At 29.0% G+C, this 26,642-nt stretch overlaps 3 protein-coding genes across 4 annotated transcripts in view; 2 read left to right on the top strand and 1 right to left on the bottom strand.

Annotated features, from left to right (window-relative positions):
• Positions 1-549: 549 nt before the first annotated feature.
• Positions 550-14,302, top strand: LOC112686115 (uncharacterized GMC-type oxidoreductase Mb1310-like). 2 transcript variants are annotated; one of them, XM_025558252.1, is made up of 9 exons: positions 550-923; positions 11,945-12,147; positions 12,269-12,443; positions 12,614-12,885; positions 12,980-13,150; positions 13,206-13,359; positions 13,418-13,578; positions 13,655-14,043; positions 14,114-14,302. In XM_025558252.1, the coding sequence occupies exons 1-9, from the start codon at positions 758-760 to the stop codon at positions 14,298-14,300; spliced, it is 1,878 nt and encodes a 625-aa protein (XP_025414037.1). In that variant the 5' UTR covers positions 550-757; the 3' UTR covers positions 14,301-14,302. The 2 variants fall into 2 exon arrangements, with proteins under 2 accessions (XP_025414037.1, XP_025414038.1); XM_025558253.1 differs by having other exon boundaries at positions 814-903.
• On the bottom strand, positions 12,743-21,514 carry LOC112686114 (serine/threonine-protein kinase/endoribonuclease ire-1). The gene is made up of 19 exons (XM_025558251.1): positions 21,417-21,514; positions 19,384-19,805; positions 19,166-19,292; positions 19,046-19,088; positions 18,836-18,981; positions 18,645-18,773; positions 18,456-18,566; positions 18,124-18,382; positions 17,015-17,217; positions 16,697-16,953; positions 16,439-16,632; positions 16,188-16,374; positions 16,011-16,110; positions 15,512-15,717; positions 15,317-15,441; positions 15,102-15,246; positions 14,847-15,041; positions 14,391-14,744; positions 12,743-12,822 (listed from the first exon to the last, which is right to left on the bottom strand). The coding sequence occupies exons 2-18, from the start codon at positions 19,468-19,470 to the stop codon at positions 14,412-14,414; spliced, it is 2,847 nt and encodes a 948-aa protein (XP_025414036.1). The 5' UTR covers positions 19,471-19,805; positions 21,417-21,514; the 3' UTR covers positions 12,743-12,822; positions 14,391-14,411.
• Positions 21,515-25,932: 4,418 nt separating this feature from the next.
• LOC112686116 (galactokinase-like) overlaps positions 25,933-26,642 on the top strand; it is a 32,793-nt gene continuing 32,083 nt past the window's right edge. The window contains exon 1 of the mRNA XM_025558255.1: positions 25,933-26,010. The gene's annotated coding sequence lies outside the window, so the exon portion shown is untranslated. The remainder of the gene's footprint in view (positions 26,011-26,642) is intronic.

Raw genomic sequence — 26,642 nt, 5'->3', positions numbered from 1 at the left:
GATTTTAGATTAACGACTCTACCTATGTTATAAGTATTTAATGTATATGTTTGGGGTGGGCCGCCCTAAACCCCTATAGGTTTGAAAAATAGTGTAGGAGATATCCTCAGGCCTACCAAATATACACAGAAAATGTCATGAAAGTCGGTCGAGATGTTTCAGAGGAGTTCGGTATCAAACACTGTGACAAGACTATTTTATATGTAATTAAAAAATAATATTATAGGTATACTATATATATATATATATATATATGTACATTGCAGTACAAACACAGAATAGATTAAATCTATTCCGCGGTACTAACGGTGTCACCTTCTCTACGTCGTGATCGTAGCGTTTATTTCCTTGTTATGTGTCCGCCAGATGGCGCGTGACCTCCGGGTCTCGCACACGGACGGTATTCGTCGATAAACGTCAGATAAGAGATTACGTAACGGACAACGCAAAACGCATTAATCGCACGTACACCCGTACCAAGGTTTACAGATAATATCACCTATTATCTACAAACCTTATTGATAATATTGTCTATTATCTATAAACCTCGCACCCGTACAACGCTGCCGTGAACGGTTAGGTTTTTTCACGGGCGCCACTCGCACCGGGCGGCCGGCCGGACAGTCAATCCCGGTCGGGTCGCCATGCCCGTCGCGCCGTCCCCGTGTCCCGCGCACCAAACGTCCCGCACTCGCTCCGGTCCAGAACGTTTCCCGGGCACCGCGCGTTCGGGTCGGACGTGACCCTCGGCGGGACCATGTGCGCGTGCTCGCAGCTGATGTACGTGCTCTACGCCGCGCTGGCCAACGTTTTCGCGTTCTACGTGTACACCGAGTATTCCCTAAACGTGTTCATGGACGAGTACTTGCCGGCGGAACAGCAGCAGCGCGTCGAAAACCACCGGTATTTCGATCACATCGTCGGTAAATATCTCTCGCCCCGCGCGTTCCCTGGACCGTTGTTTCGAGAATCCCGCCGAACCGTCGGCAAAAGAACGTTGTGCGACGGTTTCCGAGTACCCCGAACGTCTGTGTTGTGTGTTCAGGCGCGCTTCTCGACACGCATGTAGACCAGCGGTTCTCAAACTGTGGTACGCGTACCACTAATGGTACGTGAGACACTACCAGGCGGAGGGTCATGGGGGTCATGACTCCCCCTCCCCAGAAAAACATCAAGATTAGATCCTTCGTGTTTATTTAAAAATTAAAATATGCTTAAGATGCGTTTTTCATTTTTTTTTTTTTCGATTAGATTTTTTCTTGCAATAAAAATGTTATACAACATCGTATTTTATTCATGTACATTTAAACTAGATCACCACTTGTTCATAAAATCATAATTTCCATCCAACTTCTAAGAATATTAACAGTGAGTATCAGTGGCGTACATTCGATGTTGCTCTAGGGGGGGGGGTTAACATAATCATTACCTTTTTTTTTTCGTTGTACAGATAAATAAGATAAATAACTGCTATAAACAGTTATTATTTTATACAACTTTTTTACCAATTTACAGTTTACTTTTACATTAAAGTAAATTAATAGCTATTGGAATATAAAAACAGCATAGTTAACAAAACTTTTCAAACACCTATCAATAAAATTATTTAATTATCATAATATTTGTATAGTTGTATATTTTATGTTCAAAGCGTAATAATGAAACTACGAATATATTACACGTCATCAAAAATAAAACAATTTTTTTTTTTTTGGCCCTGGGGGGAGGTTTGAACTTGGAAACCTTCCCCGTATGTACGCCACTGGTGAGTATAAACTGACTGATAGACTATAATATTGTTGGCGAATAAATATAAACATAATAGTAAATATGCGGAAATTTTTGAGTGCTTGACCTTCGACGGAAAGATAACTTATCTAAGATGACTTATCTTAGATAAGATTACTGTCAATCCGTTGGCTGGTACCGAATTGGTTCCCGAGCTCCAACCCTACGTGCCAAATTGGTTCTCGTCTGAAAAAGGTATTTTATTAGCTATAGCCGAATTGGTTTCCGTTTAACTACGCACATTTCCCTTCTCAATTTTACAGGCTTAGGACTGTCAACTTTAAAGTAGGCTTGGTTAATATGCGTTAAAGCATGTTAAAAAAAAAAAAAATGATAAAAATATACAAATTTAAATCGTTGATTTGGAAGTCAACTAGTCATCACTCAGGTGTACGAAATAAAAACAATAAAATATAATAAATACATTTTAAAACCAGTGATTTGCAAATTTGAAGCTAATTTTCTTTAAATATTAAATTCTCGTAATCTTCTCATTAATGTACTCAGTCATACAATTTTCCAAATATTTGTTATTTCTTTCCTGTTTGCTAGTAATTTGTTATTATCTAGTAATCTATATTATATCTATTATATTTCCATACTCTGTTTTATCGATATAATAATTGTGTCTATATGTCATACATATAGTTTTTAAAATTTTGTTTTTTGCTCTCGATGCTCTGGCTCGCCTAACCTCTATAAAAAGGGAACCAATTCGGCTGTATCTAATAGAATACCGTTTTCAAACGGGAACCAATTCGGTTACTCCCAATTCGTTACCCGTATGTTTATATAATATTGTACTATATACTTGCTATAGTAAAGCTGATCGCTAATTTAGGTTCTAATAACTTGTTAAAAAATACTATACATGCGATCATTCTCTACTCTCGGGCGTTTTAAAGTTTAAGCTTTCATGTAGCTTTCATGGCTTCGTTTAAACATGGGAAAGGAACGCTTTGTTCAATATTTACAAGAATATACGCATAAATGTTGATAATATTATTTCTAAATTTGGAAAAATAAAATAAAGAAGATTAAACTTTGTTGTTCAATTTTAAAAATTGAAAATTTCATATATTCATAAAGTTCTAATTTGAATTAAAAATTTACTTTTATTTTTTTGTAATTATGTATTATCTTTTTGTACTTTCGAAAAAATGACCCTCCCCAATTTGAGTTCTAGATCCGTGCCTGAAGACTACATGGTGGTACGCGAAAGGCCAGGTAGTAGTAGAACGGAAATTAAAAATTCAATATTTAATTCATATATTAATTTAAAAACACTAATAAATTTGTTTATTAATAAATAAATAATAATTTTATTTTAGTATTTTACTGCCTTTTTGTTTAAAATAAATGTATTTTACTATGTGAAGTTTGTATGGTTCTATTTTTAATCATTAATGGTACGTGACTGATTGATAATATACTCAAGTGGTACGCGAGAAAAAAAAGTTTGAGAACCGCTGATGTAGACTATTTTATACTTGAAACGTCCCGCTTGTGAGCCGTGTTACAGTTCTCGCACGCGTTAAAAAATATTATGGTTTTAACCGTCGTTTACGGTCGTCGCACAACTGCAGTCCAATCTAAAAACCGTTGAGAATTGATTCACACATCGGCGGGGGCTCATGACAAGTACAGTGGTGGTTGTACCCGGGGAGGGAGCGTTGGTGGACCGCCCCTTCTTTGAGTCGTGTAAAAACTAAAAATATGAACGATCAGTTTACCAAACGTTTTGTCGATAATTTTTTGTCAAAACTGTTTACTGTTTACAAAAATGTTTGCTCTTATAGAAGTTTGACTGTTAATGAAGTTTGAATAAAAAATTAATTTTTATTTTATTTTTTTATTGATTCCTATATTTTTGTGTTATGCCATTTTGGTATAAAGTTTATAGAACTTAAAATTACTTCTCATGTATCAAGCAATAGGGAAAAATAAATGGGATATGTATGCAAATTGTAAGTATATGCAAAATGTTTTCGACCCCTCCCATGTGATTTCTCAAGAACCGCCACTGGACAAGTGCTGCCTGGGGGCAAATTAAAATATGTCGCCCTTGAGAAAAATAATATTTTAACCGTCAAAAAAATAAAATAAAATCGTCAAATTAAAAAGAAGTTTACACATCTGTGCAATGTGCCGACTGTCGAGATAAAATATAACGAGTACTTGTACCGGACTATTTTCGAGGAAAAAACGTACAAGAATAACGAAAATCGTTTATACGATTACCGTACAAGTTCTGGATTCTTATCGCCTTACAGGGGTGGCTCCAGGGGAGACCTAGGGCCCCCAAGCCCGTACCGCATTTATAAAAAAATATATATTGTTAACAAAAAATGCATATGATATGTACTATCATACGACACGCACTAGTACGAGTATATAGAGCCATGAGGTATGACGGTTGAAAGTAGTTTCTTCACACTTCGGAGACTAAAAACCTGGCTTCGTTCAATGATGACTGAAGATAGACTATCAGCATTATGTCTAATTAATTTATATCATAAAGTAGATATTCTGGATCAAATAGTTCATATTATTGATATTTTTGCCAATTTTAAAAATAGACGACTTGAATTTGTGTTGTAAAAATTGTTGTTTTCTTTTTGTTATGAGATTTTGTAAAATTATAACTTCCCCTCCCCCCCTTTACCAAGGTTCTGGAGCTGCCTCTGTCGTCCTGTGACATGCAGTGGTAGACTGCGGATTTTCGTGATTTTTATGAACGAATTAATATGTATTATAGTTGTACAGTCATACAAGAAAAATTGTAATTATATATTTTCTATTTTATGTTAATCCTCAAAAATATGCCCCCCCCCCATGCATGACTCTAGCCATAGCATATCTCTGGAGCCACGACTGTTCAGTATTCTTGCTACGAATGTTCACTTCGAGTGGAGTTCTATAGTTCGATGCCACTGCCCTCCCCCCATGCTGAACGAGAACGTTCATACTCGCGCGTGATCGTGCGCACTTGGGAATGCGTGCTGCTTCTTTCTCGAAAAGATTTGGCTTAGGCGGCTTTAGAAATTCGTACATTCTTAAATAAGTGTTTGGAATGAAATGGCGAATTGACCATTAACGATGACATTTCAAGTTCATCGTAGTATACGTAACATACCTATGTGTTATTAGTATTAAATTATACCGTGATAATGCAAAATTAAAGATATATATATGTACAACTATGTTGGTTAATTTACAAAGTCCAATGTCATCTTTACACTAAGAGCACGTGGGACCACGAGTCCAAGGCCTCCCACCAACGAAGACTTTGAAAAATATAATTTACGTCTTTACGTTTTAACACATCTATACTAAATATTTGATCGCCAGGCTTAAATAATAAATTATAATTTAAAAATAATATTGAATAATGTTCAATTCAAAATTTAAATGCTATTTGTATTTATATATTTATATCGATTACTTCTTTAGCGATACATTTGATCAATAAGTTATTGACGTACAGTGACAGGCTGCTACAAGATAATTTATTATTATATTTCCTTGGTAAAATATTGTCGTTGATACATTTTTTGAACAAAGAGATAGATCTAAAAGTATCGTTTCGAATTCCAAATATTTGTTACAATTTGAATTTTTTTAAGTAATGTGAAATAATAATTGTACTTTTGTTTTTAAATGTCCCTACATTGCTAAAAAACGGCTATAACAGTCTTATTCCGGTTTTTTTTCAGTTTATCTAGTATTTTCTACGGAATCAAATTTGTCATAAACTTATACGATTGTGACATGACATATTTAAAAAAGAGGAGGGAAGCTTAACCCCACAATAGCCTTTGAATTTGACGTCGTCATCGAAACAAGTTAACAATCTATTGTTTTGGGAGATATGTATATCATGAGTTGTAAATTACGGTTGACGGCTGTGTCCAAGTCAGCTTTTAAGTACTAATACATTGTAGTATTATAATCGAAATCATAATCGTTCAGTACAAAAGATGACAAAAGAGATTGTGGTGGTTGTATACCTTCAGCCCTGTACTATCTAAAAACTCATACTTACAGCAGTATTATAATAAACAGCATCTAGTTATAGATTTATAATTTATATAAGACATAGCTTATGGCTAAGTGGTTTTAGAATATATTCGTCACGCAGAATGTGATTTTTATAGTTTTTGAAAATAACAATTTCAGTTTAGATTTGAATATTTTGGAAGACATGCATGCTTATAAAATTCTGAAGTAACCATAAATATTGAATCATTTTGTTATGTTAATATTTCCAGTTCTAAAATAATTTTATCTAAATCAAGTTATTTCCAATTACATTTACTTTAATCTTAATAGCCCCGGAAAATTAATTTAATTTAAATTGGGTATAAAAATTTAAAACTATATCTATAGTGTCTTAATTATTTTAAAGTCAGTATTAGAGATCACTACTCTGTAATTTATTTTCCTAATTTGCCAATTTACTAAAAAAAACGCTTGAGCATCTGATTACATATTTATAATTTGTTTCTTTTATTTGTAAATCTAAATTCATGAAATTAATTTTCTTCTCTACTTTGAATGAAACAATAATTACATTTTATCCAAATTAATTTTAATTTTTAAAAGCCGACTACTCATTGTTCAGTTTTTTCATTATTTTTAGCTACCCTTGTTATAAACTAGAATTTTGTTAGCATGTTTTGTTTATTAATGCCTTTCTAAGTTTTCACGTTTGAAAATTGAAAGAGTATCTCTGTATAATAAATAAACATTTACAATTTTATAAAAAAAAAATTGTAACGCCCATTTAGGTACATCATATTTTTTATTTGTAAAAAAATTAAAATTAAAACTACATAAATTTGTTTAAATGTACGGAGACGCGTTGCATACTACTAATCCGATGATCGAGTTACAACTGATAAATTATATTAATAAACTATTTGGAAGACCACGACGGAGAGTACAATAAAACAGTCCAAATTGAAGATAAAGTTATGAACGGCGGTTAAGATCAATTGATATTATTTTAATTAATATTCGTTATCATCGACTCATATTCATAGAAAGATTGATTGGTTGGTGACCCCGGTTCTAAATGGCCTGAAGCATGGTTACTTTTTATATAAAAAGGAGGGATGCGCCCATTGTATTTGGATGTATCATCTTTTCGATTGCACTATAATGAACATTTCTGGGGACTTTTTCTTGCATAGTTGTCCAAAATATTTTTCCTCCGTTACCTAATTGTTACATGTAGGGGTAGCGGATTCAATAGATTAATTTCAATTGTATTGTATCTGCTGTACAGTATGTAAAATTAATTTATCCATCTTGTTTTCATCAATTATTTTTTTCAAGTTTATAATTGTTGAATTAAATTTTTAGACTTTATTTAAACTACTCATAGTTTAGGATTAATTCTATATTGGATAATAATTTTGCTATGTTACAATGTTATCAGCACTTCTACATTCTATACAGTAGCATAAAAAGAAAAAGAATGTTCGTGGACATTAACTAAAATGGGTTGCTTATATATATATAAAAAAAAATTGAGTTCCAATAATAAAATAACGTTACTTGTTTGTAATTAAACCATAAATTATAAAATAACTATTCAAATAAAATAAAATATTCAAATAAAAATATTATATAATATTTTCAATATGTAATGCTTTTATTACGAATAGTTAAAAAAATGTTGAGGCCCCTTTTTAGCCGTGAGCCCACTTTGCCCACCCGATCTACATGCCACAAATTTTGCATTCATTTTATCTTTGAAATACCTGACGAATTCTATACAACAATTTCGTACATTGATAGGAAACGTGTATTTACTAAAATAAATTCGACTGTGAGCTGAGTAATTCATTATTTGAGCTGATATATTATTGTAATAAAAAATAAAAATAAAATAAATGCTATAGGTAGTGAAATCAATTAATTTTTGCTTTGCTCTAAATAAATAACAATTTTGAGTCTTAGATCTTTATTGTGCAATAACGCGGCTGTAGCTATTTGTCAAATTTCCATAGAAGTTGTTCTTTTTTTTTCACGTGAATCCTTTTCTAACATGATCTTTAAAAGAAAAATCAGTATTTAACATAATTTTTTTCCATCAAGTATATATTTTAACTTTCGTCCTCATGTTATAATATATTATTAACATATGTTATATTAGTGATTCCCAAAGTGTATTCCGCGGAACCTAAGGTTTCACAAGATGTACGTGAGTAGAGTAGTAGAGCAGTAATTTTCCTACTTAAACAATAACCACAAATTATTTTTAAAACATTTTTTGAAGTATTGGTTTTTCAATAAATAATTGAAAAATAGGGGTTAAATTGTAGTTGGAGATAATGGAGTTCAACGAAAAACAAACTATTTCTTAAGGGTTCTATGGTCGTAAAAGTTTGGGAACCGCTGTGTTATATAACATGGTATTAATTATTTTTCTTTGTGTGTATATTTTCTTTTCTGTAGATTATATATTTATGTGGGCAACGTCAGTGTGGGTTTTACAATTTTAGAGGGCTTCAGCAAAAACATTAACAGGGTTCTCGGTTGTGTTCATCTACTTTGTTATATTATAGGTATATAATATATATATATATTTTATTATTATGATTATTACCTCTATAGAGGATTAAATAATTGTCTTATTCTGCTAATATTTTATTGAATATGTTTCAGTCCCGAAAGTCCCATAATTTTCATATGGTTTTATTTTTTCAAAAACAATTGTAATTCATAACAAAATATAATGTATCTATAGTATGTATCTTATCGATTTGTTAATTTTGTATGTGAGGCGTAGAAGATTCACTACTTAAATGGATTCTACAAGGGACGTTATGCAATGATTTATAACCTGCACTTGGCAGATATAGGATCTTAAAAAATATTATTCACACATCTACGCATTAAATATTTACTTTTTTCCTATTTTTTTCTTTTTTATCGCTTCATAGGTTAGAACATAAAAACAACATATGACTCGACCTTTCGACTTTTCTTAAAAAAAAAAAAAAAAAATCCGGTAAATAAGTACACACAAACAAGTTTTAATTGGCAAAATTAATTTTATCCAACAAAAAAGAAAATTATTTTAATATTTTAACTGTAATCTTTTATATAGGTATATAAAATTAAATACAAATCTCGAGTAATTAAAATATCAAATAGCTACTATGGCGGCAAATTGTACGTATGAAAAGCACAGCTGTTAATCTCTTGATTAATTAATATTTTAAAATAAATTATTATTATTCCGATTATTTTTACATTTTAAAAAACTATTAATTACTATTAATCAGTGGCGTGGTCAGGAACTTTTTATGGGGAGGTGGGTTCAGCAAATTTATGTATATTTAATCTTATCACTATTATTTTGACTACTATTTGTATTGATCTTGGTATTTTTAAGTCTAGTTAACATAAGTTTTTTTGACTCGGGTAAAAAAAAAATAATTAATTTTTCTAATCTGCTTATTTGTTAGAGAATTTGCCTATAACAATAAATAAAATAATAATAATAATAATAATAATTTAGGAACTAGGAACTAATATAGGAACATAAATATTAGATATTAGAATATTTACTGTCCAATCACTTAGGTATACTAAAAATTAAATTTTAAAAATATCTTACCATAATGGAAAGTTTAGGCGTCTTATAATGATGTGAAATTAAAATAAAACAAATTTAATGGAATATAAATATCAAATATAAACGAATAAACGAGTAGTAAGTAAAACAGTGAGACACCAACGGGCAACGATTATTAGTTTTACACAATAAGGTGCTTTTATTAAATGATCGACGAGCCGCGAATGCAATAGGTATACCCAAAATAAACTTTGAATATAGACTATTTATCGCTTTATGTCTGTTATTGGGACCAGACGACCGATTTAGAATCAACCGTTGTAGAAAACCTAAATAATATTTTCCCAAGCAAAAATGATCAAAGTAGTAGTAAAGTATCTAAATATGATCATAATATTATGACTTGTGTGTGTGTGTGTGTTCAGCGTGTTTATAATACGTTTATAATGTTTATACAAACTATTAATATGATTTCCTAGTTAAAATTCTATAATATAAAAATGTTAAAGAAAAAACCGTGTTTCATGTAAAAGTTAATTTACCATCTCAAGCTCATGGGGAGGTTCAGATCCCCAAACCTCCCCATGAATACGCCACTGCTATTAATCAAAAGATATATATTATGATTGCGATTTATTGTTACGACTCTTTATATTATCTAATCGAACATATCAAAGTTATATTCAAATATTGCAATTTTGCTAAAATATATACTAACGAAAATACTTTATCAAATTCCGTTTTAAAATGGCTACGAAAAAAAAATTATAAGATTTTACGAAAGTATTTACAATTTTACCAATTTTAAATCATAAATGTAATTGAATGTTTTTAATCTATAAATAAATAGTTTATATATAAAAATAAATAAATAAATGCTTAGCTTGGAGTATTATTTCTATTGTATGACTGATTTCGAATTAAAAATATATCATCAGATATATACAGTTCATAAAATCGCGACTGAATATAAAGAATTTATTTTTTAATTATTTATATTTATATTTTATATGTATATATAATTCATTTTTTATTTGTTCGTATTCAATCACGATTTTATTTACGAGTATTAATCATTTACTATTTTATTTATTTTATTTTTTGAAAGTTTATTATTTTTGAGATATACTTAAACGAACGAACTATATTAAATTTAAGTATGAAAATAAGAAACCTAATTTTTTTAAATTTTTGTGATACGTTCATTCATAATAATATTCAACATTTGTGTACTGAAATCAACATTTTTTTGTTTTTTATATTTGAGTAAAAATGCACTATAATGCATTATAATCTATATTTTATAACAGTGAAGTAACTATAGACTTCACTCTGGGTCAGTTTCTTTCAACCTGCGGGACGTGTATATATTGCTGTGTTAGGGAGTAAGCACAAAGTTTACAAATTATTATAATAATTGAAAGAAATAATACCTAGTCATTACTAGAACTCGGATGTTAGTGACCAAAATTTCATAAAAATATGCATTATAAAATGTCAAAATATGCTATTATATGCCATAAAATATATTAAATATACCTATTTTTTCATCAAATATATGCAAAAATATAGTTAACATTAATTCAATGTATTTACTCTTTTGAATTTGTATTTAAAATACTGTATTACAAAAAACACAGCTTATAAATATGAAAAAACGTATTGATTAGTTTTCGATCTATTAAAGTTAAATTTTACATAGGTTAAGCACTTTAAGTATCAGTATTACACTGTACAATAATAATTTTGCTGATATTTTCAAACTTGAAGGACCTTCGACGATCCAACAAGAAGTTTTTGTAGACTGAAAATAACACAATTAACGGTAATGATTGATAATTTATAATAAAATGGACAGTTTTTATTATTATACTTATACTTTATAAAATGTATGCTATTTAAACTAGAAACAATCGATAAGTATATGCATTTATATGCTCAAAAATTTCAAATATGCAAAATAAGTTTGCATATTTGTAATCAAGATTTCATGACTCGAATTTATATCATATTAGGTTATAATTCTGGTTGCACGAAAAAAATATGCTAAGTCATAAACATCCGAGCTCTAGTCATTACGTATATTGTTTATCTGCAAGGGTACGTAGAATAAAAAAGTTTGGAACCACTGCTCAAACTATCACAGTTAAATTAATTTCGGTAATCAAAACCTTGTCCAGTTACATTCGATTACTAGTAGTATGTTAGGGGCTTCATCACTTAAACTGTTTGAACAAGACTTTTGGCTATTATTGAAATATTTTTCTTAATTTATATTAATTTTATACTTTTATATAATTATTTATAGTGAGAATATGGAAAGCAATGATAACGGTTAAGTTCAATCCCTTATGGTTTTTTTTAGGCTTATACAGAGCGGAGAAATTAATACTGCCAAGGAAAATTAACTTAGATTTTTTTTTTTACAAATGTGATGTTTTTTCTTCTTTTCTATTCAATGATGATTTTCTATTCAATTTCCTATATAGATTTAATTCACAATGCAGCAAATACTGTATTTGCACTATTGTACTAAGAATATGCATAACTTATATATATTTTTAGTTGGAGGCGGAACAGCAGGTATTGCTGTAGCTTCACGTTTAGCAGAAAACAAAGCCCATACCGTTTTATTAATTGAAGCTGGACCCAAAGTATCAGTATTTCATGACATACCACTTGCTACATCAATGCTTCAAAAGTCACCAATCGATTGGCAACATCGAACGGAGCCACAGTTCAATGCATGTCTTGCTATGAAAAATAATGTATAGAATACCTATAAGTTGTATTTATAAAATTTAATTTAAAATCTTTCCATCCATCGATTAATGTTTTTTTGTTCAATTAAAAAATTAAAAAATTGTTAATTATTTTTGGTTTCTCAAGTCTAGTCACTGGCCCTCAGGAAAAGTTTTGGGAGGCAGTAGTCGCATCAATTTCAATATTCATTTTAGAGGATATATTCCTACTGATTATTTATCGTGGCAATCTGGTCAAGATTGGTCCAGAGAGGATGTTCTTTATTACTTCAATAAGTATGAAAAGACTGGTACATGTAATAGTAGGTATATTTATGTTAAAAAAATATATAACATTAAAGTTGACAAGTAACTTATCAATAAGAGTTTTGATTTTATACAAACAAATGTGTACAAATGAAAAATATCCATAACATAAAAGTTTATAAAATAAATATATAAAACCATTAAAAATAAAATAATATACAACCAGGATCACCCAATAAAAAAAAATTCTTCAGTCATCAACCAACACACGTGACACCAATTGCAGCAGCCATACTTGAAGCAGCTAATGAGTTGGGCTATAATACTTCATTAAGTATGAACACCGATAATTTTCAAATTTCTAGACAAAACAGTGGTAGTTTTTCATTGACACCAGTCGCAATAAGAGCAGGTACTAGATTAAGTGCTGAACATCTATATTTAAAATCAAAGAAGAAAAAAAACTTAACTGTCCTTACAAATGCATACGTTTCAAAGGTAATTATGAAGATAAACTTAATTTAAAATTTTGTTTTGTATTTAATCAGTAATATTACACTGTTATTTCTTAAATATTATTTTCTTAAAGTAGGTGTTGTTTAAAAATAATTATGAAGCAAATGGTGTGGAATATAGTAAATTCAATAAAATATTTAATGTTTATGCATTAAAATCAGTTGTCATTTCAGCAGGAGCATTGAATACACCAAAAATACTTATATTAAGTGGTGTAGGACCAGCAAACCAACTTAGATCATTACAGGTAATTGAAATTTTGATTTTTTTTAATAAGTGTTAATTATTATTTATATTAATAGATCCCTGTGATTGCTGATTTAGCAGTGGGAGAAAATTTACAAGATCACATTATTACAGGATTAGACATGATAACTATAGGAAAATCACTAGGACTATCTTTTAAAGATTTTATATCACCAATAAATGTTTATAGATATTTTTATAAAGGCACTGGTAAGATAAAACTAATGAGTTTTTTTTTATAGTATTAATTTATGGTAAACATTATTAGGTGTATGGACACATCCAGGATGTGAAGTAGTTGGTTTGTTACAATTAGATAAAAACAATAATAATGTATCATCCCCAGATTTACAATTAATGCTTTTACCCTTTGGTGCATCGTCTGATGCAGGTGCTGCATATTTTAATCATGTGAATTTAAAGAATGAAGTATGCAAAGATAATACATTTTTTTTAAATAAAATAAACAGCAAATACTATATTGAATTTTTTTATATAATTTTAGTTATGGAATGAATACTTTCAATCACTTGTAGGAAAGCAAGTCATTACATTAGCACCTGTGTTATTGCATCCCCAAAGCCGTGGTTATGTTAAGTTAAATAAGAATTATGATATTGTTATTCAACCAAACTATTTACAAAAATCAAAAGATGTTGATTCATTAATTCAAGGAATGAAGCTAGTGAAAAAATTTGTAGAAACAAAAGCATTATCAAAATTTGATGCAACATTTAACACAAAACATATTCCTGGCTGTAAAAATTACAACTTTGGATCAAAACTTTATTGGGAGTGTTACGTAAGGCATATAACGTTGACATCTTATCATCCTGTTGGGACATGTAAAATGGGAGATATTAATGAACAAAGTGTAGTAGACCATTCATTGAAGTATGTATAAACGTATTCTTGTTCAATTATTTTAATTTAATTAATATTAATTTAATTTTTTTTTTTTAAGAGTTCATAAATTAAATAAATTGTATGTGATTGATGCATCAATAATGCCATCTATGCCAAGTGGAAATACAAATGCTGTTGTAGCGATGATTGCAGAAAAAGGTGCTGATCTCATAAAAAAACATGGTTATGAAAGAACTCAAAAATGTAAAATGTTAGACTTATTTTATGGTGTAGTTTTAAAATAAATTTTAATTTAATCTTTTTAATTATATATTATTTTAAATATATTAAGTATGTATTAAAATATATTCAGGCTTGAATAATTTTATTTTTACCTTTATTTTAATGTGAAAAAATTAATGTTCTGAAGTTTCTATAGTCTTTCCACGTTTTTTGTGTCGCCAACTCATCCCAGTATTTGGTCGCTTTGGTACTTTATGTAAACTACTAAATGCGGATGGTTGTTCTTCATATATCCAGGCAGGTACATTAGTAAATTCTGTACGAGGAAATTTATAACATCTTGTAAAGTATTTCACAAATGTGATTTCATCTGATAAACAATACATAGATGTCCAAGTGTGATAAACTAATAATGGAAATTTTGAAGTCCAATATTCTAAGAATGTATCTGGAATATCGCCTAATAACTTTTGAGTATCTTCTGATAATTCTCGAAAATGATGTTTCTAAAAAAAAAAAAAAATTAATAATTTAATGGTAAATCATCAAATTTAAATAAAAATAAACTTTTATCTTATCTTTATAAATCATTATTTCATATAACTAACTTTATTTCGAAAAGCTCTTAATAGGTCCCTAATACTGTTGGATCTATATGTTCGGTACTTCCTTAATTCTGAAGTTATTTCTTGATCAATTTGATCATGCCAGCCTTCTTTTCCAATAACTCCTTCTCCTCCTTTTTCTAGTTCTAGCATTACCGAACTCGTAGCGTTTTCTTTTTCAACACGATCACTAACATCCTAAAAATTTTGATAGATGGAATTTTTCAACAAGCGAATATATTTATAAAAAATAAACACCTGAAGGAAGGATAGTAATGTAGAACTATCCCAAAATGCTGGATAATATCGAACAGCTGAAGCAGTAGGTCTATCTTCTGGATTTCGACTAATCATCACAAATATCAAACGTTTCCAAATTTCATTTCCATTTAATGCATCAAGACTACATACATTTACATTTTAGTTTACATATATATGTTATATTTAATAATTATTTTTTTTTTAGTTTTTACCAAGGTGCTTGACGATTGTCTAATATTTTAGCTTGGCGCCACAATGATTCACCAAATGGATGTTCTCCTTCGCTGAGGACATAGTAAAATAAACAGCCCATCGAGAAAATGTCAATTGATTTAGTCTACATAGAAAAATAATTATGCATAAAAAGCGATAATTTGATCAATAGATTAAATAATGTATATTCTTACAATAGATGCGTTATTGGCAAACACTTCAGGTGCTATCCAACCATCAGTTCCAGTAACACCTGATCGTTTAGAAAATGATATTTTTCCACCCTGTAACTTTTTACATAAACCAAAATCACTTATTAGTGCTCGGACACTACTATAACTACCACTTCCACGTGTTGGTATTGACAATAAGACGTTATGGGGTTTAATATCCCTGTGAACTAATAAATTAAATAAATTAATATATTTAATAACTGTGAAATTCAATACAATGTAGTTTAACCCATGCAACTTGAATTTGGATACTTTTCCATTTAATATTAGTTTATTTTGTATAATTCAACAAATATTTGTATATAAATCATAATTATGTAATATGAATTTAGTTACACCAAAATAATAAACTACATTAATCATTTTTTGAGGAAATTGTGCACCAAAACAAGATTATTTATAAAATAAAATGTATAATAGATTTATAAATATTATTTTTAAACATAATCAATTTTATTACCTATTCCGAGTGAATGAAGGTGCTGCAGACCTTTAATTGAATGGGATAAAATTTCCCTTGGGCTAATTTCATTTCTCAATTCTCTTTTTTCTACATAATCCTATAAAATATTTAAAATATTTTTTAATTAATTAATATCAAATTAATTTTTGATAAAAATATTAAGCATCAACTGACTTGAAGAGTTGCAGCACATAGTTCAAGTGCAATATATCGAAATTGTTTATCTTGTTCAGTACAGTAGTAACGAACCACATTTGGATGGTAATCAGATTCTCGAAGAATATGAACTTCTCTTTCTCCAGCAATAAAGCATTCGGGTAATAATCTTTTAACAGCCACAGGCCTACGTTCAAATTCTCCTCTATTGAAATGGTAAAAATAAATTATTAAAATTCAATTTATAAAGTATAAATTAAATGAATTACTTAAACACAAATGTTCCTTCACATCCTTTTCCTAAAATTTCATCAGTACGGAACATTATCTTGCCAATTGAAAAACTACCATCAGATAATTCTTCAACTGTTTGTGATAAACTAATATTAGAATTATTTGAACCTCTTGAACTTCCCTGAGAGCTATTGTAACTGTTATTTGATTTATTCTTTAAACCTTTCATCTTGAAACAAGACATGATTATTACAAAAACAAATAAAACAGAACTTGACTAAATTTTGGCTTACTTCTTTTCGGAGATACCAGAACATTAAACTCATTAATAATGTTATCATTATCATAAATAGTTTAATTCCAGCATCATCTCCAAGCATTTGGACAATAAACCAGGTGTCTAAATACTGAGGTGTCTGAGTTGATATTGTACTTGTTTGTTTATTACTGTAGTTATATCCACTCATGTTGTGATAGTAAATTATTGAATCAGTATTTCCTGTTATTCTCGGTATACCAGTATTTAATTCTTGATTCAGCTGGTAATGTCCTGAATGATTTATAATGTAAGAAACACTTGGAAAAACAGAATAATTTTTTATTTGTATTACCCAATAAGATAGTGTGGTTTTCAACATTTTCAGGCTCTACATTGTAATCATTACCACTATAGTATGGTAATACTGAAAATGAAGTTTTATCCAAGAGAACAATTAATCCTCTATCTACTAATGGATTAACTTCACCCGTGTCCGCAATGGCTGGTATAGCATATAAGCCTGTATTAATATGATGACCAATATAAAGTGTATGGCTGTAAAAAAATACAAATATAAATATATATTTAAAAATTTTAAATATTGAATAATTAAATATTATTAACAATATTTAACAAAAACCATAAAACCAAATTAAAAAAATAGGACACACACTTGAAACATCTATACTATAGTTAATTTGTTATAATGTACTAGACCAGTGGTGACCAAACTACGGCCCGCAGGCCAACTCCGGCCCGTCATCATTTAATATCTGGCCTGCGAAAGTCTTCTATATTACAGCACTTATTTGTATAACTGTAATATTTTGCATTTACATAAAAAAAAATTTAGAAAGCATTTTTTTATGGCCCGCGATAAAAAAAAAGTTGTTTTTTATGACCCAAGGAAAAAAAAGTTTGGCCACCACTGTACTAGACCTTGTGCCATGAGAGAATGTAAATGTTAGCTGATTATTCTTCAACATCAGTTGACTTATTGAGCACATCAAATACATTTTATCGTAGCATGGAGTATAATTCTAAAATTGGATGATTTATAGGGTATTTAGTATTTTGTACACTTGGTGAAGTGTACAACACTGCACTATGAAGTGAAAACTATTAAGCTAGAAAATATTTTTTCTTCTGGTTTTGATCTTGTAACAAAATAAGTATTTAAATGGTTTTTTTAAAATTATAAACCATCAATAATTAGTGTAATAGTACTTTTTTAATTCCTCTGATTATAATTATTATTTTTATTACCTCTTGATATAACCTATTTTATTGTGAATATTGCTATAATGATATTGAAGATTTATAACTTTTTGGTAATTTTTAATATCCATACAAGTACCATTTTAATGAACAAGTTAAGTTATTAATGGTAATAATGAATTTTAAAGTATAATAATAAAATTTAAATGTTTTTGTTACTTTAATAATGTATAATTTACTTACAAATAACTAACAGAATTTGGATCCTTTGATGTTAATGCAATGTTAGAGATCAAGTGTTTAATAGAATCTTTAGCAATATTAGTCAATGGTAATGATAGAAGACTCTCGCCATCATGTTGATAAACCCCAACAATTGGTGAATCAAATTCTCTTTCCCAAAGTAAGTTATGGTAGTTTATTGGAGATTCATTAAACTTTTCTTTTGGATTAAGAAAAACTGCAAAATTACCAGATGAACTACCAGCAAAATATTTCATACCTAAAATAAACAATATCAGATAATATTATAATGACAATATTTCAATTTCAACCAATATTAAAAATCTTAATACCATGATTATAAATTTGTTCTTCTGTCATGGTTTTAGAGTTGTAACTAAAAAATGTTACATTCCATTGGCGTTGGTCATTATTTAAACTGTCAACCATCATGACACTATATTCTAATAAATATTCAAACAATTTAAATGAATTACATACATAAAATAAATATAATTATAATATTTAATGTTAACACATACCAGATTTACTTAATAAGATGGATTTTGAAGCAATTGCTGTACATATTTCTCCTTTATTTTCGAAATTCATGAACGGATGTTTCTCTCCAGTATTCCAATCAATAAAATACCAACTATCAATTTTCTTGCCTAACAATACAAATAATTAAAAATTAGTTTATTTATATAATGATAGGCAATAAAATAGATACCAGAAAATAAAATTCCATCTGAACTTCTACATGGAGAGTTAGCAACTAACTGAGGAATAGTAACATCCAGTTTCTTAACTCCTACTTTATCTTTATTATGTATTAAATAAAGGGAACCATCTCTGGGATCGGGCACAAATAGTGGTCTGTAAAAAGAGTAAAGTATATACTTAATTCTATACATTAGATCAAAAGAAAAAAAATACTCACGTAAGAGCATCTTTTATATTAGATGGTACTTTGACCGGAGGATCTATTTCAGAAAAAAAATATCAGTGTTTTTATTTCAATTGTAGCGATTATTGTATAAATATTAAATTGATTATGTACCATCAAGAAAATTCCATAAAGTTTTTCCAGTTCTTTGGTCTACGGCGATAAATGAGCCATCCAATGTAGACAAGAATATGATACCTTCATACTGTAATAGACTGACTTTGGCCAAACTGCTGACTTCCTGAAAACAAAAACCAAAACACTAATGCACACTATCTAAGGATTTTGTGTCAAAATAGCCAATGCGATTACACACATAATGTAGAACAAACCTTTGCACGGTCTTGATCATGGGAACTACACAACAAGCCAATGGCGGTCAACAGTACCAGCAGCGTTCGCAATACGGTTGATGCCATAATTGTATCACCTGTTGTTCGTTAGTAAGTCGTCTCTCGTGATCCGCAGGTCTGATCAACGGTCGCGTGTGCATAGTTGTGTCGGGCCGTTCAGCGCATTCGGTCGGTCACGCGCACTGAGATCGTCCAAATTCGAGTAATCGCCGTTGGAAAATAAATCTGGTCAGTGTCGAAAGCCAGTCGGTATCACCGAATCAGTTGTCGTTCGCATAACGATATGATAAGCGGACGACGGTAAACAGACTGCAACGGCGCGAATCACGTTGTGCGGGCGAAACATCCAACGAAAGGGGTGCACAACGAGGAGATAAGACCAACAACTATAGTGTACGCAGCTATCGCGGTGATAACACAAAAATAAATGTTCATATACTCTGTATTGATAACGCGACCTGATGATCGGAGTGGAGTGCGGGCCAGTGGTGCCAAATCAAACGTCTCGCGCTTACGGTTTCGTTTACTATATAAAATAAATATAGGCATATTGTGCCGAAATGAAACGCGTTCGCGGTCGTCATTTCGAGTTTCAGCGGTTGATTGAAAATGAATACAAACCAAAAATTATTGTTTGGTTTATTTGATTGTCATTGTCTACGACCACCACTGTCCAAAGGTAATAATGATTTTTTTTTTTTATTGCCAGTCCAATTCTACGATGTTTAATTGTTATAACATAGTTATGTTATTACCAGGGCTCGAAAGCATAGGCGGAAATTGGGCGGGGGGGGCTTGAGGGGACTAAGCCCTAAAAATTTGTAAGTGACTAAAAATACAATAATTATTATAACTTTATAATACATTTCTAATAACTGAATTAAAAAAAAAAATATTATATGATAAAAATTAAATCAAATTTGTAAGATTTTACAAACTTCTTGTCATGACTTGGAACGATCGAAATTAATGTAATATTAATAATATGTAATAATACCCGTATAGGTTGTTTAATTTAATTAATTAATAATTTCTGTTTAAAATACCTACTCCAAAAATGTTTAAGATAAGGCACCTAATTGTTTTTTTGTTTAAATTGTTGATTAAAAATATCAAATTGTCTAACTTCGTAAATTGCCTTGTTGAAATAAATAATTACGCACAGTGGTATCTATAGGTATAATAAGTAAATAATGCTCAGGCCCCCCACAAATTTCATCAAATTTCCGCTTATGTTCCAAAGTTGTAGCACTAAAAATATTACTTTTTAGCTCTTAAATATGCACTTAAAAATTCTAAAATATGCGCTATAAAGAACACGAAAAATCAAAAAACATGCATTTAACTTGAAAAAATGTAATTTTACAAATTGTTAGGCTCATTAGACACAGTCTGTACTGATTGAATTATAAAATGTTAACAAAAATGGTAAATTAATTAATTTGTAAAAATGTACTTATTAATTATCTTATATATTTACCTTGGAAATTATCCTAGATTATTAAAATGTTTGATAATCTAATGCAATGATATAATAAGGGAATAACAATGACATCACTAACTATTAATACATCAAATTGTCAATGAAATAATACATCAAATTGTCAATGAAAACATAGTATAATATTTGATGAAGTCTATTTATTTCTAATAATTGAAATATTTTTAAAAACGTAATCAAGTAAATACAATTATTATCAACAAAATATGATTATTTCCTACATTATGTGAAAATATACCCGAGAATATCACTATAAACCAGTGGCGTCATTTGAATTTTATAATAGGGGTGCCAAAATTTAAGCAGGCCACTTTAAAAAAAAAAAAAAAAATAGTAAATACAGATATCGTTTGTGTGTAAGTCACTTGTATGGGGCTTAACTCTTGAAGGTTATATTTTAACGAATTCAAATTATTCATTAATAATTTATCTGCTTTAATAATTGTTATTTGGTTGTAATTACCAGCTAGTAAAAACATATTTTTGCATTGAAATTTGAAAATTTACTTACTGTAATTGTTGACTGCGTTTTTTTTGTAAACATTTGTTCTATACTGTAAGATTTGGATGATGTACAATCATTTTTTTTTGTTTTCGTCACGTAAACGAGCAGCTTCACATTTTCTATTTTTTTTGTTTTGGAAATTCATGGCAAAATTAAAATAATTAAATAAATAGTCGATAACTAAATTTAATGACAACACTAAACATTTTTACGTAAATTACGTTAACATAATATGAAAACTTCAATTTATTAGAATCAATATAACCTTACATTTCATTTTTGAGCTATCTTAAGAATGTTTTTTCTGGTAATCAGTCGACAGACGTAGTTAGATAATATTATTATTGTTAAAACGTATAACCGTCTGTAATAACATCTATTATACTTTTATATAATCTATATTTATACTATATTTTATTATACCGCATTTATACGTACCAACGGGCAATGATAAAAACATAATCTGAAAAGTTGGAAATAGCTTTGATCAATGATCATGCATAGACGCATAGTGCAAGCTATGATCTAATAAAAAACTAAAAATAATTAATATTATGTATTTACCTACATAATAATATTATATTTTATTTTTACAATATATTTTAATGTTTACGCATAAGACCACAGGCCTGTGCGCCGTCGGCACATTGTAAATTTTAATCCAGGCCAATTAGACACAGAAATAAATAGGGGAGCCAAAGTATACCCTGTTCCCCCCCAAATGGCGCCCCTGCTATAAACCCAAAATTAGCAAAATAGCAATGAAACCCGTAAATATGAAAAATATAGCAAAATTAAATTTTGTGTATGATATCCGAGTAGTGAGAAACATATTTGTTTCTTACTTTGGATATTCTAGGATGAACCAAGAAAAATATGCATTTGCCGAGCCCTGGGCTTAGCCCCCCCCCCCCAAATATTGTAATAGCCCCCCAAAATCGAATCTTTGTTAGAATTTTTATTCGTCGTTTTTATAATTATCTGTTTACTTTTTTGAAAATCGTAAAATAAGAAATAATTAAAAATAAGTATTTACAATAGCATTAACAATACCAATTGGTTCGGCTACTTACAAAAGAAGTTTCAATGAAAAAAATAAAAATTTGGCTAATGTTCAGCGATCTTTCAATACTATATATTGAAAATATTAAATCGAAAAATATAAAAAGCGATGATATTTTGAATATATTTGCTGATACAAATAAATATTTATCATTAAAATAAAATATTAATTATTTTTAAATATATGTTATTTAGTGTTTTTTTTAACACAATTTAAACATATCTATATTTTCAATAGTAATAAGTCTTACTTGTGCACTCAAAGGAGGTATGGGAGCGAAGCCCCGCGGATTATTTTACATTGAATTATTATACCCCCCCCCCCCCAAAATTCAACCAAATGTCCGCCTATGAGCAAACTTAAGTTTTACCGCCCCTTGCATGTAAATATATCAAATATTGTTTTTACATAAACAATATTAAAATAGACTTACTTCTGAGTAATATATTATATTACTGTATATGATTATATTTATTTATGTAAAATTAACTATTTATTAGATTAATACATTTGTACAAATAAACCACTTCTAATTTACGAGTAAATAAAACAAAACAGTTTTTTTGAGTCTTATTTTTTACTACACATAATTTGATATGAGTAGATATTAGTAAATTTAATATTTTTTTAAAAATTATCCATAGTTTAAAAATATTAAATGCCGCCTTAGGCGAAGACTTATGTCGCTTATCTCTTGAGCAGGGCCTGTTCGGTTACGGTTGATCCCGGCTGGCAACTGTGGTGCCTCATATATAATATTTACCACTGGCTAGTCTCAGCGTAAAATATGTTCAATTAATTATATAAATATTTAGCCAAGTAATCGCGATTGCGTGATTGGGATCCAAATGTTTTTCGCGTTTATGATAATTGTTATAACTTGTTCATTGTTTATTTATAAATATAACTATAACATATTCAGGTGGACACGAGAAGTACTGTGCATTGATCCACCAAGTGTATCTATCTAGAAAACAGTTGCACTAGGTTTACTCAACAGTGTACCTACGTATTACATATTATTATGATGTTCTTTTTAGTTGAGAGTTTTATATTTCTTCCAAACAATATTTACCACTGAAATTTCTACACTTTTAGTCAGCTATTTCGAATTTTTCAACTTTCCGATTCATTGTATACATATCAAAAACGTTAACGTTGGCCAATAATTATTTTGATGCTCAGTTTTTATTTAAAGTTTTTTTTTAAAACATTGTATTTTACTAACCATTTCAATCTTAATTTAGTTTGATTTCAATGTGATTGTAATTTGTAACTAATTAAGAACCATTATTCCTCTCGATGACGACCTATTTGAATAATAGTAATTAGTATGTCTTATTGTATAATAATAGATTAAATTACCAAGTTAAATTTGAGTTTACGTAAAAAACTATGGCTGTAGACCAATATGTAACTTACGACTTACTGAATAATGTGGTTCAACAAGTGATATGACTTACGTCATATATTATTGTTTAACGAGATGATCAAACTGTAAGAAATGTGTCGATGGCAGTAAAATCTAAGGATTTCAAGTTTTTTGAAATTTTTTGAACGCACGATAGTCAGATGGTATGCAGATGGTGAACATACAGGATACATATGGCAACTTTAACATTTTGATATCTATCTTCTTAGTAGAAGTAGAAACTGGTTCAGCTATTAATGATAAAAGTAGTGTCTACACATGTTTAAATAACCATGCGGTTATGTTCACTAGACTTAATTTACCATCAGAAAAATTAAATTGGTTTGATCGCGAAGTTTTCTACAAGTCTATTATATACTTGATATTGACAATTAATAATCTGTATCTAATGTAAATTGTGCTATTATTTGGGTACTAATCGTAATTTGCCATTGATTACTTAATGGTTCAGCATAATAGCATTAATATGTACTTACTATAGTACTTACTACTTATACTTATAAGTAGTACGTAAGTAAGCCACGGATTGACTAGTGAGTAAAATACATTTTGTAAGTTTTTTATATTTAAAATTGGGAAGGTTGATGTTTTTCTAGGTCTTGGATAATATTTTCTTAAAAATGTATTTATTAATTAAAATTAATATTAGAAAAAAATTTTTTTATAACGATAACGATGGAAAAATTATATTTTCACAGGAAACCATTAACACAGATTTAATCTGAGCTTATATTAAGGTGATTCCCAGTGGTGTATGAATTATTTCAAGATTGGTTATTTGGAACTACATTTTCTTGAAAGTTTGTTGTAAAAAGAAAAAAAATATTTCTAGTAAATTTTATTCGTGATAAAAATGTGAATGATGAATACTTGATTTCTCAGTTGTATTACATATCCTTTGTTGAAATTAAATGTAATTCAGGGTTATTGATTGTACATATGTATGTAATTTAAAACGTTGTTATTCAAATTGACAATACATAACGACGTTTCATTCATAGAGAAAACTTGATTAGAACTTAGAAAAACTGATAGGGGCGTCATTTTTCCAGAGCTCCATTCAAAAGTGAGGTCTTTAAATTATTGGTCGGAAACAAGTTCAAACTCAAACCCGGTAAATTAGATAGTGAAAAAAGTCGACCATCCCCTCCTTCAAATTTTCTTTTTAAATATTGAGTATTCAAGTATTTAGTCTATTATAAAACCAATGATTTATACTTTATAGTTATAGGACAAAATTCAAGTCTATTAAAATGTTATTAAGCTAAGTAAACTGATCAAATATGAAAATTTGATGTTTATTATTATGGTTCGGGACTTATTGCAAACAAATTTTAGGAAATATCTATGTATAAATATATTTAAAAAAAAACCGAAATTTATGCAAAAATATTCAACTGAATTTTTTTATAATAGCAATTCCAAATAATTTTTTAATTTGACTTAGTAAATTTTAAATTTAGACAATTTTTTTGTTTAGTTTTTTTCAGACAACAAAAACTCTACAAGTCTAAAACTATGATATTAATTTATATGATCGAATTAAATTTTTTCATCTTCATTTCCCACAAAGAAAATAAGTTTGTTATTATAAAAAAATCTAAAAAAAAAGTTAACATTACAAGAAATTTACTTCACTTAAAACATAAAAATGAATAAATATGTTCTAAATAATTGTTATTAAATTGCAAAAATGGCAAAATACAAATTTTCATATTTCAATCCGTTTTGTCTTAAAACAAATGTATATTTTACTCAGATTATTCTACAGTCATAATTAAAAAAAATGCAAATGCAATAAGTCCCGAACCCTATTTATTACAATCATTTTTTGACCTTCACGTATTCTAAAACAAGAACGCTATTTGGTAGACGCCTACAATATATTATGGATGATTTATGCATAAACCTTGTTATTAAGGAAAATAATTGTCATTAGAAGGGGTATACTGATTACGTAATATAATAAAATATCTGGTTTTCAGACACTTAAAAAGAATTCAGTAATATTTTGTTCTCTTGACTATCTGATCACTAAAAACTGGAGAACCGGTTTATGACAATAGGTACAGTCATATAGGATGCGGTAAATATGTACGAATACGGTAAGATGATTCACGTTATTATCTTTGACTACTATAAATTACAGTTTACATCAAATCGATAGCAATCGAACCAGTATAGAAATTAAAATATATTGATTATCGCAGTATTACTATGTAAAAATTATATGTATTATATAATTAATACATTAAATTATATTGTATATACCTAATTAATTATACACAATAGGTTTTATACTATAGATATTGAGTATAGTCTGTTTTATTACTCAAAGTGCTATATTATGAAGGCATTTAAAAAAATAAATATGTATTTCAAATAATTTCGCGGTACTCTGGTTGGAAACCTCTGGTCTACCTACACAGCGTGTCATATTCTCATCGCTATACCAAATATTAAATTTAAAAATGTAAAAAAATGCAGTTTGATTGTGCTTTTACGTATATGTCATATATGCTTATGCGTATACTTAGTATAAATGAAATGACATAAATGTATGTTTCCTTGAAATCGATACGGTATGTGTTATAATCAGTAATATATAATTCAATATTTATTCTGATAAATATGAAACTTTATCAAATATCTATTACCATTTTTATTATTATACATTATTATTACATATTTACCAATATTGATTGTCCTTGATATTGTATTATTGTATTTTATAATT

The sequence above is a fragment of the Sipha flava genome, unplaced genomic scaffold (assembly GCF_003268045.1).
Source record: "Sipha flava isolate LNK unplaced genomic scaffold, YSA_version1 2_pilon_pilon, whole genome shotgun sequence".
In the NCBI taxonomy this organism is placed as follows: domain Eukaryota; kingdom Metazoa; phylum Arthropoda; class Insecta; order Hemiptera; family Aphididae; genus Sipha; species Sipha flava.
This window is presented reverse-complemented; position numbering and strand designations above follow the sequence as displayed.

Excerpts from the sequence above, each read along its gene's own strand:
- LOC112686115 (XM_025558252.1), top strand. The coding sequence starts at position 758 with ATGTGCGCGTGCTCGCAGCTGATGTACGTGCTCTACGCCGCGCTGGCC. Across the intron at positions 924-11,944 it reads GTATTTCGATCACATCGTCG|TTGGAGGCGGAACAGCAGGT; the intron begins GTAAATATCTCT and ends ATATATTTTTAG. Across the intron at positions 13,360-13,417 it reads ATATTTTTATAAAGGCACTG|GTGTATGGACACATCCAGGA; the intron begins GTAAGATAAAAC and ends AAACATTATTAG.
- LOC112686114 (XM_025558251.1), bottom strand. The coding sequence starts at position 19,470 with ATGGCATCAACCGTATTGCGAACGCTGCTGGTACTGTTGACCGCCATT. Across the intron at positions 16,954-17,014 it reads AAACCACACTATCTTATTGG|GACATTACCAGCTGAATCAA; the intron begins GTAATACAAATA and ends TAAATCATTCAG. Across the intron at positions 16,375-16,438 it reads GAAGGAACATTTGTGTTTAA|AGGAGAATTTGAACGTAGGC; the intron begins GTAATTCATTTA and ends CCATTTCAATAG.